At 35.0% G+C, this 14,461-nt stretch overlaps 1 protein-coding gene across 1 annotated transcript in view; it reads right to left on the bottom strand.

Annotated features, from left to right (window-relative positions):
• The window catches only part of PTPRQ (protein tyrosine phosphatase receptor type Q), a 229,341-nt gene that overhangs the window by 41,715 nt on the left and 173,165 nt on the right, over positions 1-14,461 (bottom strand). The window contains exons 35-36 of the mRNA XM_032593794.1: positions 6,548-6,647; positions 3,892-4,020 (exon numbers count right to left, since the gene is read on the bottom strand). Of these exons, the coding sequence (XP_032449685.1) occupies positions 3,892-4,020; positions 6,548-6,647 (229 nt within the window). The remainder of the gene's footprint in view (positions 1-3,891; positions 4,021-6,547; positions 6,648-14,461) is intronic.

Below are 14,461 nucleotides of genomic sequence, written 5' to 3'. Positions count from 1 at the left end.
AATAACAGTAACAATTCCAAATGTATTCTGATTTACAGTTTACAAAGCACATTCATAGAATTCTTTTAAATGGTAAGCTTCCTGAAGACGTATACATTTAACAAAAATTCAATGCATACTTTTAAAGTTATGGAAGAAAGAAAGATACTCTTAAAGTAGCAATTCAGTTGTTTGCTTTATTTTGTTACAATTTTAATTCCACTCATGATTGGGCCTTGAGTCTAATTAATGCACCATTACATTCACTCAAGTAAAACAGGCAAGATAATTAATATGGAATGATGCACACAATTGGGGGGGAACAGTTGAGGCTTGGAAGAAATTGAGTGCCAATAAAATACTTGTGAACATTCTGGTGGGTTGTTTAATTTTAAGTGTTATAACCCTCTTGGAAAAGGAGTTTGTATTGCAGTGAAATTAGTTAAAGTAAGTCACAGGACCAGCTGGTCTCTGCAATCTTGAAGATTCAGGTCTGCTTCACCTGAATGTTTGCTGATCTTGCCAATATCTCCTCCGAGAAACTTTTCTCACCTTCACGGGCTAAATGGCTGTGTTTCAAAGGAGCCATCACAAAATGTTTGTTCATTTGCTTACAAATAACAAACCCCGAGGGTCATTTTCTAATCTGGTAAATATGGAATAGATGAGCCCAAAATATTAGATACTCTTCCTAAGAAATACATCTAGCATCGTCTCAACTTAAATATAAAATGTGCATGAGGAAATGATATAATTATCATTCCAAATAGGAATTTAAAACATTATCTTGGCCTATCCTGAATGTTCTCATGGAGTTACAGAGTACTAAATCATTTTTTGAGTTTCATTTTCCTTCACAAAGAAAAAGTATAATGTGCCAGAATTCTTCTTCAGATTCTTTGTGCAACAATGTAGAATATAACTAAATAATGAGAGTTTGCACATACAAAAATTACAGGATGAATCTCAACATATAAATACATATGCAGGCATGTATCATAAAATAAATACATATGCAGGCATGTGTCATAAAATAAATACTTTCTTAACTACAAAAAAGTCCTTGACAAGATTTAGTACAAGCATCATAATGACCTTTTGTCAACTAGATAATCCCTAAAATTAATATTTTGATTAGATATTCTTCTTTTATCATTTCTCTTATGGACATGTCAAGACATATGACACTGAGGAAAACTGCTTGTCCAGCCAGCTAGAAGAGAGTGGGCAGGTTGGAGGGGAAAGACCATGTCTAAGCCAAAAGTAGAAACAGCATATGTTAGCTGGGTAGATTTAAAGGAAATCATCTAAGTTCTTTGCTGCAAATAACACAGACATATGACATAAGTTATTCAACAATTTACAAATGAACTCAAACGCTCTGATTCTTTAGTCTCAGAATATACTGTCTCTTTGGCTCTACTCTCATGACCTGTATGACTTTGAATAGATTTAGATCTTCCAGCACCTCAAAGACAAGTGAAGAGCTTTAGAGCTTCACAGAAGGATGGTCCCTTGTATATGTACACACGACTAATTATGGATTTGTTAGTTACCACTTTTTTAGACTTCATATCTAATGTATTAGTGATCTTATTAAATGAAAAACCTTCAATAAATAGTAAAGCTGGAGACAGATCTCTGTAATGAAGAGTTAATACTCAAACAACTTGCTAGCTATTTTAATAAATTTCTGCAATAAATCAAGCAAAGGATATTATTATGTGCCATTGAAATTACAAATAAGAATGTTTTATAGTCAGTAATGCTAGAATCGTAACAAAAAATGAGAAAGGAAAAAGCACAGAAACTAAAGTTTCCAACTATGCTATTACTGGGGGCAATATATGAATTTTCTATGTGCAAAAGTAAATAAAAATTATTTGAAATATACTTGAAAGACACTTCTACATCAATTTACAAATAAAGCCACATATATGTAAATAAACATGGGAACAGGAAAACAAATAATTAGCAGTCAAGGTTAAGTAAGGCAGCCCCTAATTTATAAAAACCCAATAATAAACAATCTATGCAGTCCTTATCCACCTTTCCCTTTAGCTGCCATGACAAACACTGTTAAGAAAAAAAAAAAAAAATCCTACAGCGTTTAGATAATAGCTGTGTTCAGAAGTGCAGGAAAGGGCAAGCTGTAAAAACACACAGAGCTTAGGGGATCTAACCTCACCATAGCCTGCCTAGAATGGTAACCTTCTTCATCAAGAATACTTTAATACTGACTGACTTTTTTCACTTTATTATGTCATATCTCCTAAAGATCTACATCCTAAGGACTATTGGGAGATCAATGAAGATTCTTTTAAAAAAAGGCCCTAGAAGTGTTTAGATACTTAGAAGTTCACATTTTATTAGGAACAGACTCAACTAAATTGTTTAAACAACTAAAATTAATTGCACTGAGAGAGTTGATGTTTTATCCCTGGTACTTTTGGGTGTAGAAGAGAATGAGGTCTGTAGAGGGGGCACAAAAATTTGAGAAAGTGGTACAGAAAGGGAGTTGGGGAAATACTATAGAAATTCAGTTGGCTCCAGAGGGAAAGGAGAAGAAATTTCTTTTTACCATGAAGGATGACCCTTTTAGCACCGAGATGTAGCCTAATACTGGAATGCTCTATTACTCCTATGATGTGGCTTAACTTTGGCAGATTACCCTGAGGACCTCTTATCTTTTATATGTAACATTTCTTATGTGGAAAACTATGTCCTAGGTAATATATAACCATCTTACACATGTTCTTTGGAGCACTATCCATTTTGTTGCATCCATAGATACAACCTTTATTAGAATATAAACAAAGGTAAATACCTAAATATAAAGAAGTGAGTTTTTCTCTTTAACAAATCAGATTGCCTTCTAATTTAGTGATAATACTGAATAGCTTTCATCTTGCAGTATTTGGAAGGGCCCTGCTTATCACATGGCACTTCCCACTATAGCACATATTAGATATTTTTAGACATGCTGGAAATATTCTTTCAAAGTCAATCTATTTGGTAAAGACCGGCTTTGCTAAATGACAACTATAAACAATTCCTTTCTGAGCTCAAAAACTTTGATGACATATTTCAACAGTTAATAATAATTTTTTAAAGTACAGAAGTGTTGTGCATATACTTTGGAACAACTATAATGTGCTTACATACATCACAAAATATTGGATCTAAACTTGTTATAATAACCTGATGACAGTTTTTATTAAGAATTTGATGAATTATCTTAATAGACACATTTTTCAAATGTGCCAACATTTAGAGTATTTTTTAATGATTTTAAAAGGATTTAAAATACTCTAAAATTAAACACTTTAGTATTTCCAATACATACCGAAGGCACACTTTTCCTTCCAAAGGTAATTTTTACTTTGTATTTAATTTTTAAATACTAAGCGATTTAAAATATAAAGTGTTAATACACAAGTTGGACTTTTAATGTAATTTTACACTAAAAAAAAGAGCTATGAGAAAGGCTTTTATAAATATGATATAAATAGTATCAAGTAGTTACAAATTTATTTAAAACTGTGATTAAAAATATGGATACCTCCAGAAAACCCATAAAAAGAAATCATATGAAGTAAATTATTAAACATAATTTTAAAGGCTTAATGTGTAAAAATATTTGTTTCAGGGCAAAAAAAAAAAGAAAGAAAAAGAAAGCTTGGTTGAATATTATAGTCCAAGGTTCATATTGAACTCAAAGCATAAGGAAGATTAAGTGATTCTCCGAACACCAGTGAGAAGTGTGCAGAAGATGGAGGTCACCCTTTGAAAGAAGATCTCTATGACCTGTGTAAATAGGAGCCCCACAAACACTTCCAACAAGCATAGGTCAGAATAGGGTCATGGCTCCAGGCCCTCTGAACCACTGTTCGCCAAGAGGAGTGTGCTCACCGCGTTAATCTCTCGCCCTTCAGTTCCAGGTCTGCCACTGTGATGAGCTGATCCAGCTTGAATTTAGTGTCAATAATTTCTGCATCCCGAGGAGAATATGTGCCACCTTCTTTCTGCTTCTGTCGAATTCTAAAATAAGTATGGTAAAGTCCAAAAAGGAAGTATCATAGAAAGCATATAAACTTAGGTTTTGTTTTCTTTTTAAGATATTAGTCAAATAATTTCTTTGTTGGGGTCATTTCTCTGAATATGTTGCAAATTTATACCTACTCAACTTCTTTTTCTTGCTTTAATTCCATAAACCTATTCTACCATATTGCTTTAACATGTTGCTTTGGTGAAATTTCAAATTTTGATGAGCATTAGTTGATCAAGGCTTTGGTCGTTGGCAAATTTAAAATATAGAGCAAATGAAACCAATGCTGTGTGCTTGTTTTTCCTCTCTCTAGCTGTCTCACAGATTTGTCATAAAAAGAAAGTGTGCCAAAGTGGAAATAGCTCATTGCTATCATCACCAATACTAAAAGACAATGTCCCATTGTTTTTATATATGTGAAACATTTCTACATGCAGGAAAATGCATGGAAATATGTTTTGAATTGTCTCATTGGCTTTTTACACAAATATTGAAAGCATATATTGTTATCTTTACATTTAGAAAACTCAGGTTCAAAAATAAAAGTCACATGAATCTGAGAATCTAATCAAGGCCCTATCATTTTACACCCTTTCCATGTTTATCCTTCTTTGACACAGTATGGTGTGTTACTAGTGATACTATTATATCTATCACATTTCAAACATTTTTTTATTATGTGTTATGTATTAAGGATGGTATAGAAAGTATAAAATATGGTTCTTATGCTCAAGAACATTACAATTTAGTTGAGAGGCAAGATCTAAGTGTAGAAAAAGCATAAAAAGAAAAAATCCAAATTACAATTCATATGACAACTATTAGTATTGTTAGGAAGTAAAAACGTGAGATTTGATTTGAATGCTCCAGAATGAGAAGGAGGAGGAAGCACATTTCTGGTTGATGGAACAAAAGCAGAGTTCTATAAAAGCCTAAGGAATGTTCTGGTGAGAACAGACCTAGTTGGCCAAAGAGAAGTATGTTGGGAATTTGTAGAGAGTAAGTAAGAGGGGAGTATTTCTTGCCCACATAAGGAGTTCATCCTGTAAGGAAATGAAAAATCAGAGATTTTAGAGCAAGGAAACAATATGAATATGACCAAGGCATGTCCCTGAGGGGTATGCCTTGGCCATATTCATATTGGAAGGAAGATATGTTATACAAATTATATGTCTCTAAAACTAGAATAATGACTTTCTCTCACCATCTTCTGGCTGACTCTGAGAACAGTATGCAGTGTAAGAAAAAAAAATTTTTTTTCAAGAGTTCTACAAATTAGCCATCAAAATGATGATTTGACAGGTTCAAGGTGAAACAGATGATGGGCATTCAGAATACAGGACAACATTCTTCAGGTAAAATAAAAACAGGGCCTATTAAGCTACTTAGGAAATTAGTGTCATGGTTATTTTTGCAAATGTAAGGACCCTTTAACTCAGCAATCTAATTTATGGCTGGATTTTAGGACCATAACTAAGATTTCCCCTGAGGCCCTGCAAATGGCAAGGGAATTAGGAGGCTAATACTGAGAATATAAAGGGGCCCTTGGAAAATGTAGCACAGACTCATTGGTAAAGTAAATAGGAAAAAGGGGCTCACCATGTAAGGAAGATGGACGTCTTTAAATGTCATGATCTCAAAAGAGATCATGTAAAAATGATCTCTTCTGTATAGTTTAAAAGTTAGATTTGATTAAAATATATTTCATTAAATCTATCATAGTTATAAATTATTTTTAAATATACAAAAGTCCTGGCACCTTCTGCTTTTTTTGTTATCACTTTATTGTCTCTTAGTTTTAAACCTGCCTTTCTTTGCCCTGCTTTGTGATATTGAAACTAGGCTCCACACCCTAATACATCCCCTTTGCCAGCCGGTGGGATGTTAAGCTTTGTCAATCGAGAATACTAGAGTGACCTTCAAGGCAAGAGGGACAGGGAGATACTTCCCTGGTGTGTTCCAGGTCTGCATTATCATTATTCATTGTGGAAGCCCAGCAGCCCACCTCTGTGAGTGCTAGCTGCCTCCTAAGTGCAGACTCTTCCCATTGGTAAATGATTCCAAGTAGCTCAGCCACCCACGTCATCCAGCAAGAGTGAGTTGTTTCTACAGACCAATTCCAGCCTGTCTACTCTCCATCAATGATCGTTAGCTTCAGTAGAACAGCTCCAGCCCCTCCCTCTGTCATATTTCTCTGCCCACTGATAGGTGATAGGCTGTATGTGCCTGTGGTAGACATTCCATGTTAAACTTTGGAGTGAGACTTCTTCTAATTCTTAGTTCTTTTACTGTCCATTCTTCCTCAGCCTTGAGAGAGCAGCTGCTTTGTTGTACTTGCTATTTCTGGAGCCTTTAGAGTTCTTTTACCCTGTATGATAATTAACTACTTCTACAAGTTAGCAATTTTTTTTATTAAATATTCCCCATTCTAGTAACTATTGGGGTTTCTGTCTCCTGATTGGACTATGACTGAATAATGTCCATAAGCATCTTAGGAATGAGAGTACAAGTAAATCTTACCTTGCAAATGCAAAAATAGCTGTTCCAAGAAGAATGATTGAAAGGATGCACAAAGTGACTGAAAGAATAATTTCTACAGTTCTTTCTGAAAGTCCTTCACCTGAAGAGCAAGAAGTATAACATGATTATTAATTATAATTATGAAATATTATTTGGGTCTCAAAACACAGAAATATATTTTCTTGGAATGTTTCTCAAGAATGCTAACAAAGTGTACAACTGTGTTTGTTCCACTTCTTCTCCCAGATCTTCTAAATCTTGGGCTCAGCCCTTGGACCTCTTCTTTTTTCTACCTAAACTTACTACCTCAGTGAGCCAGCCCATTGCTGCCTCATGGTTTTAATTTTCATCTATATGATGATGACTACTTAATTGCTATCTGTTGAACTCCAGACATGAATATGCAATTGCCAATATCCATCTTTAGAAATGTAATTAAAATTTCAAAATCAATATTCAAAGCTGAACTCCTATAATTCCTTCCTTTCAACTGCAATCTTTCTACCTCTTAGTTGATGGCAACCTCACTGATCTAGTTGCTCAGTCCAAAAACTTTGTAGTTATCCTTGACTCTTCCTCTCATAGAACATATCCACAATATCTGAGGAAATCTTGTTGCTTGTACCTTCAAAACACATACACTTTTCATTGAAAGAAAGAAAAAAGGGCGCTTGGGTGGCTCAGTTGGTTTAGCGTCTAACTTCAGCTCAGGCCATGATCTCATGGTTCGTGAGTTCAAGCCCTGCATCAGGCTCTGTGCTGACAGCTCAGAGCCTGGAGCCTGCTTTAGAGTCTGTGTCTCCCTCTCTTTCTGCTGCTCCCTCCACTGGCACTCTGTCTCACTCTATCAAAAAAAAAAAAAACATTAAAAGAAAAGAAATGAGGGGAAGTTGGAGAGGTAGTAATCCCAAAGTGTGGTTAGAAAACAAAAGGAATTTGGGACATCTAGTGGGGCAAGAAAGCTAAGAAGCTATCCAAGGCTAACAGAAAGAATGAAAGTTCATCTTGCAGAAGTTCCTACTGGCCAAAGAAGAAACCATTTAAATTTTATAATGAATAAAAGCTGAAATTGGTGGAAATAGATTCAATATATAAAAATCCACAAGTTCTAATATTATTCAATGAAAGAGAAATAAAAAATATACAAAAATCTTTTAACTTGTAAACACTGGTTATAGCTAGACTACCATTTCCATACTTTAAAATGAAAAATTAAGCATTTTCCCCCTAACTTTCTCAGATGGACTGTATTTTGTGAATTAAAAAAAAAGTTATAGTTAAGGCAATAAGGCTCCTCTTTACAAGAGAGTTCAGTTTAATACGTGTGGAAGGAATAATATAATTAGAAGTTAGTTTTTCACTCCTAATAAAATAATTGATTTAGGTAACAATCATAAATGTATCCTTAATGAGTAGGAGGAAGGTTGTTAGGGAACTGGATATGAACAGGATGCTGAACTATCATCCTACAGACTATTTGCTAGTTATAACAAAGGGGAAAAATAACTTTCCAATGAAGGATCATGTTGTCACTACAACTAAACTCACTGATCAATTCTAATGTCATTGAAATGAGACAACTAGATATTATACACCTCCTGAAGAGAGGTATTTGAATCTAGGCAGAAACACCTGCAAAATGTCCTTGCCAAAAATGTTAATTGTGAATATTCAAACTTTTAGATTTTATTTCTAATTTATAAGAAAGTAGAGGAAGGAGGAAAAAATTAAATCACACCAAGAGAAAGCAATCAGACAAATTCAGAATATGGGACCTCCTTTAGACCAATCTATCTGGTTGCCTTAATGTGTCTGTGACATGGGGGAAAAAAGAGGAAGAAGAAAGAGATTAAGAGACACAACAATAGAAAATAACGTATGAACCTCTTTTTGGATCCTGATTCAAACATAGTATGAGAAAAAAATCTGAGGATGATGTGAAAGTGCATATCATATTATATAATATCAAGGATTTATCGTTTTTTTATTTAGCTGTGACAATATAATAGAAATATACTTATTAGGGAAACATAATAAATAGTGGAACATCATGTTTTCTGTAATTTACTTTAAAATACTAAAAATTAAAAAGCAAATGCATAAATAAAACAAATATGACAAAATGTTAAAAATTATTACATTCAAATAGTGAGTATTTGGGGGTTCATTATACTGTTCAAAACTTTGTGTAGCTGTATTCATCTCTCATCCCCTTTGCTGCTTGTATTCTGAGCCAGATCAGCATCTTGTTTTGCATACATTATTGTATAGACACCTAACAAGCCTTCTTGTATCCATCCTTGTTCTCTTCCCATCTATTTTCAATATAGCAGGAATAGTAGTCCTTTTAAACATCACCTTTCTACCTAAAATCCTCCTCATCTCTCACAAGGAAAAGCCACAGTCCTTCCAGTGGCCTCTGTGATCTGGTCCTTCCTTCATTAACTCCCTGATTCCCTATTATCATTCTGACTTCCACTTCCATCTCCACCTTAACTCCACTGAAGCCAAACTGGTCTACTTACTGTTCTTGGAACATACCAGGTCAGAGGGTTTTTGCACCAGCTTACTCCTGTGCTTGGAAAGATATTTCCCTTGCATATCTGAGTACCCATTCATAAGCTTCAGAGGTTTGCTCAAATATCACCATCTCAAAGAAGCCTACACTGACTGCTTCCTTTGTACTGAATGGATGTGTCCCCCAAAATTCATATGTTGAAGCCCTAACCTCTCAGTGTGACTGTACTTGGAGTAAGGAAGTAATTAACATTAAATGAGGCCATAAGGGTTGGGCCCTAATCCAATAAACCTAGTGTTCTTATAAGAAAGGACACCAGAAAGCTAGTTCTTTCCCTCTGTGTGCATGTACTGGAGAAAAGCCATATGAAAACAACAAGAAGGAGGCCTCCTGCCAGCCAGGAAGAGAGCTCCCACCACATAACAAATTGATTGGAACTCAGTTCTTAGATTTCTAGCGCCTGTGAGAAAGATTTCTGTTGTTTAAGCCTACGGTATTTTGTTATGGTAGCCTAAGCAGACTAAGACATCATCATATTTAAAATGGAAACTTACAACTTCCTCACTTCAGCCTTTCCCCTTCTATATCCTCTGTACTCTGTTCTACTTTTTCTTTTCTCCATTGCCCTCATCACACTTTAATATATCTTATAATACATTTATTTATTATCCTCATGGTTCATTATCTGTCCATAATGTAAAGTTCCCTAAGGACAGGAGTCTTTGTTTTATTCAAAACTGTATTCCAAGTTCTGAGACTAGTACCAGATACATAGTAAATGCTCAATAAATACTTGATAAATTTACTTATGAATATAAATATTGGTTTTGAAATAGATACTGAAAATTTTCAGTTTGAAGATCAGCATTGAACCAAATAAGAACATACAAGGTATTTATCATTTACTTTTAAGTAATTATTAATTATAATTATAACCAACTTTAAGTTATATGAGTTATAATTTATAATTTTACTGTAAAAAGTATTAAAGTTAAGTGACAAAATAAAATAGGTTAGCTATCTGTATAGTATGCAAGGATTAGTGTTTCACCTTTTCTTCCCTGGACTGGTGCTTATAAAATGTTAACAACAGGAAAGGGTTCCTGTGGCTATTTTGCATGGTAGATTCGAATGAACACTGAATCTTAAAAACAGTTACCAGAGTTTCATGGTCATCTAGCATCTCCAGCTAAGTTTAGGAGACTGTAAAGCAGCATGTAGCTCATAAAGTATTTTAGATACCTCTTTTTAATATATTAACATATGAATGGCTTGTTTTTATGAATTTTCACATTCTGACTCTAATTGAATATGCTTGGGAAAGGAAACATATGAAGATGAACAAAGAATAATCTGTATCAGGTAATACTGAATCACTGGTCCTCAGAACCCAGTGGGGGAAAAAAATGATTTCATAGACCACAAAGAAGTGTTTGAGATTGGATTACCATTTCAAAGCGCTAGCCAAGTGAAGTGAGAAAATGACATATAATGTATTAATAAACAATATGTAATCCTTTGGGCACACGTATTACAAATGTACTAGTAGGAAAGGACAAAGTGTACCATGGCTGTCCAGTACAAACTCTGATTCACTGCTATGCATATACCTACAGAACATTACTGCACAAAATGAAGGCACGTCTCCAGATCCTTCCACAGAAAATTGAATTCTTCACGTGAAAATATAAACATGATTCTTTTTGTAATAAGCAGAAGTCATTTCCTGACTAGACTTAAAATCCTACAAAAGTTCACCTTAAATTGTTTTATCTGCATAGTAAAATGTACTGCTGTAAGTAAGCAATCATAATTATAAATCATTATTTTTCCTAAGTATTTTTGATTGAAATTATCATTATTTAAACTCAGCTGATAGATCTGACTTAAGCCAGTTTTATAACTTTGAGAAGAAGCTTGAATTACATGATTTCTAAAGCTCATAGGACATATCTTCCTCTTGATATAGAGGTATGTCATGTGAAAGATCTTAAAATTATTATTAATCTTAAAAGAAAATAAATTCTTAGAACTTAAGTATAAGGATCTCTTCTTCTCTTTTGAACAGTACTAATCATCCAAGATATTCAAGAACTGCACAATGTATTAAAAGTCACTCAATTTCATAACTGAAGAGATGTAAGTTAGAATACCCAAGCCATATTATTTTCATGCATAAGTTTGGCAAAATATTAAAAGTAGATAATAAACAGTGGTTTCCAGGGTGTAGAGAAAAGTGATTTATTCCTTGTTTAAAAAAAAACAAAAAGAATTTTTGTATCTTTATGTGCAAAAATAAAGCATACTCATGTGTGAATGCTAATCTCCAAAAGCTAACACAAGAAGATGAAAAGAAAACAGCTGGAAGTAATTAAAAATGTTGCAAAGAGAAAATGGTAAGGCAAGGACAGGAAGTCCGTGGGAACAGAAAAAGCTCCAAGAGTAACGCAATTGCAACCCAATTGGACACTTAGAGATTTCCAGACACTGTATACAGCGGTTACAAGCACAGCACTGGCTTGAGTCCAGCTGCCTGGGTCTAAAGGCTGGCGCTGTCATGTCCGACCTCTGTAACCTTGGGCGGGCAAGTTGCTTAAAAACCCATTTTCAGATTTCTTACCAATCAATTGAGGATACCTATAAATAGGAAGTTATGTTAATAGTTTTGTGAAGAATATGTGGGGTTATGCATAAAAACCCTCATAAAAGCCTTGGCATATAAATACACAATTATCTTTATTAATAAACATTTTGTATTCATTCATCCATTCATTCATCTGATTTAATCTTCCAGTTAGCTTATGAGGGAGGTATTATTATTCTCATTTTGGAATGAAGATTTCAGAAGTTAATTTGTTAAGTAACAGACCCAAGGTCACATAAATTTAATATATCCCTATACTGCCCAAAATATGTCTGACTGACTGCAAGTTTATGAGGTTCAGCACCACATTACCAGTGCCTCGTTAACATCATAAACCTTTCTTCATTCCCCTGGTGTCTTGGGGACAAGTGATCCTTTTGTTGCAAAAAAAAAAAAAAAATACATAAAGACTCCCTATTTCTGTTTCTAAGTGAGCATATTGGAACTTCTCATTGTTAGCATAGTAATTAAATGAGAAGTATTATGACAAAAGAAAACAATCATAGAGTGCCTTTGCCATGGGGTTTAAGGTTTCATCTTGTTCAGCTTTAATGAAGCCCTGTAAGGTGCAGAAAGGAGTGTCTGCTTTTTAAATCACAGGAATCTTCTATAATTAAACCTTGTAATCAAAACATTGCCTATGAGCAGTTTCCATAAACTGATGTGCCTAAAGAGGATTTTAAAAAAGAGTTTAAGAAGGATTCTTACTAATTTTGTTAATAAAAATGTTAATGCTCACTGCTGAGTGAAATCAAAATCAAGTAAGTTGTAGGTATTTCTTTAGGATTAAAATAATGGCATATGTCATTTCCCTTGTTTGTTCCTACAGGCCATAAAGATTTCCCTAAGTACAAACTCCTCTTCCACACATTCATCCTTATTCAGCAAAGCCCTGCTTGGCCCCTTCTCATTTGTACTTTTGTTAACCCTTTTCACTAAACTTAAACCTTTTAGTTCATCAGTCTGTGGTGATTCTTTTGCCCCTAATTTTAACTTCCAAATAATTGTATCTCTAAGAGGCACAACCACTATCAAATATGACAGAAATGTTTACTCTGCACTAACTTAAAAAGACAGCCTTGTGAAGGCTTTTAAATCCCGAAGGATTTACTGATAGGTAACTTAGCCTGGAGATCACTGCCTGTGCTATGCTCAATACTGGTGAACAAATGTGTATCCACTGGTAGTTTGATGACCTAGATGGTACCTTCACTTCTTTCACTGAAGTCTGAGATCACATCCACACATAAGTCCTCAGCAGACTTGTTAGGAATGTTGGGAGCCTCTAACCTGTTGTAAATGGTATCATCTATTCCAATCCATGGTATATTTGAGAGAAACAAGGACACAAAGATCCTTTGTAATCTTATGATGACGGCAGGGTATTATACCAATGCATTTTACTATTTGCTTGCTCCCATTCTCACAGGCACAAAACTATTCTTGCCATTGACCACTGTAGGAATGGTCAAATTTATTTCCTTTTTGAGTCCTTCTACTATATCTTTCTTGGCAATGTTCTTTTTCCAAAAACTCTTATGACTCCATGGCCTTTTATTAGTGTCAAATCACGGACAAGATCCATTTCTGGAGGGTGCTCTTTGGTGCCTGACCCATCAGGGTTAATCTGATATCCCCAGAACCCCAAGATCCAATAGCCAGATAAAATGTGAGGGCAGAAATTGATGGTAGTAAATCCATTAACCAGCCAAATGACTGGGCTACTTGTCTAGACATTGAGGAATTCTGCTCTAATGATACACTCCATACTTCAAATCTGAACATCTCCTTTCACCACAACTCAGTGTTGTACTCCTAGTCATCTTCTCCACTCCTGCTTGTTGCTCTTTTGCTAACTATAAATGACTATCTAGATAGTAGAACTCAATGTGTTCAACCCAGAATAAGCATAATATAAAGCCTAATACAAAGCCACTGTTTATCAGAAGAGAGTCCATGGGAGAAACTCTAAGGAGCAGCCTGTCCTTATGTCTTTGGTCTATAAATAATATATGAACTTTGTAAAATTTGAGCATAGATGCATGGAACACCCAATGGTTTTCTACCTTATACGTCCAATCTATGTTTCAGCAGTGCTTCCTTCGCTAACCTTGCCAGGCTCCTGTGCTCTGCCTTCTGTTCCATATCTTACATTCCCTTTTGACTCCTGCTGTTACCAAGGCACACAAACATTAGCACCTGGATGACTTAGGGAGGAGACAGTCATGATTTCAAAGAACAAGACAACTGATGGTATATTTCTGCTACCTTTTAGAATTAATGATTTTATTCCACTGCATTGGCTGTGAGAGAAAGGAAGAAAAAGAAGAACATCACTGAGGAGCACCTTGAGACTACCTGCAGCCAAAGTACTAGATGAGGCCCAGCCTTGGCTGGAGGGAAGCCATTTGGCAGAATGTGAGGAATCGTATCCCTGCACACCATGGTTTCTGAGACTTGACTTTCCCCCTTTTCATTCCGATTACCCTGGATGTCGTAACTTCGTCTCTCAGATAACTGACTGAATGTATCCTCACATCAATAATCTGCATGAAACCAGCCATCTATGAGAGACAAGGTACATGACAAACTACAGAGCAAGGCAATCTCTTTAGTGCTGCTCCTACAAAATGTCATCTCCCTGAGACACATGAGCTATCCGCTTTGTCTATGTCTTTTCTCTTCCATCAGTACACACACCAGGATCCCCATTTGGTGGTGGAAACAGTTTCTGAATGCTATAACCTAACAA

Source organism: Lynx canadensis, chromosome B4, assembly GCF_007474595.2.
Source record: "Lynx canadensis isolate LIC74 chromosome B4, mLynCan4.pri.v2, whole genome shotgun sequence".
NCBI lineage: Eukaryota > Metazoa > Chordata > Mammalia > Carnivora > Felidae > Lynx > Lynx canadensis.
This window is presented reverse-complemented; position numbering and strand designations above follow the sequence as displayed.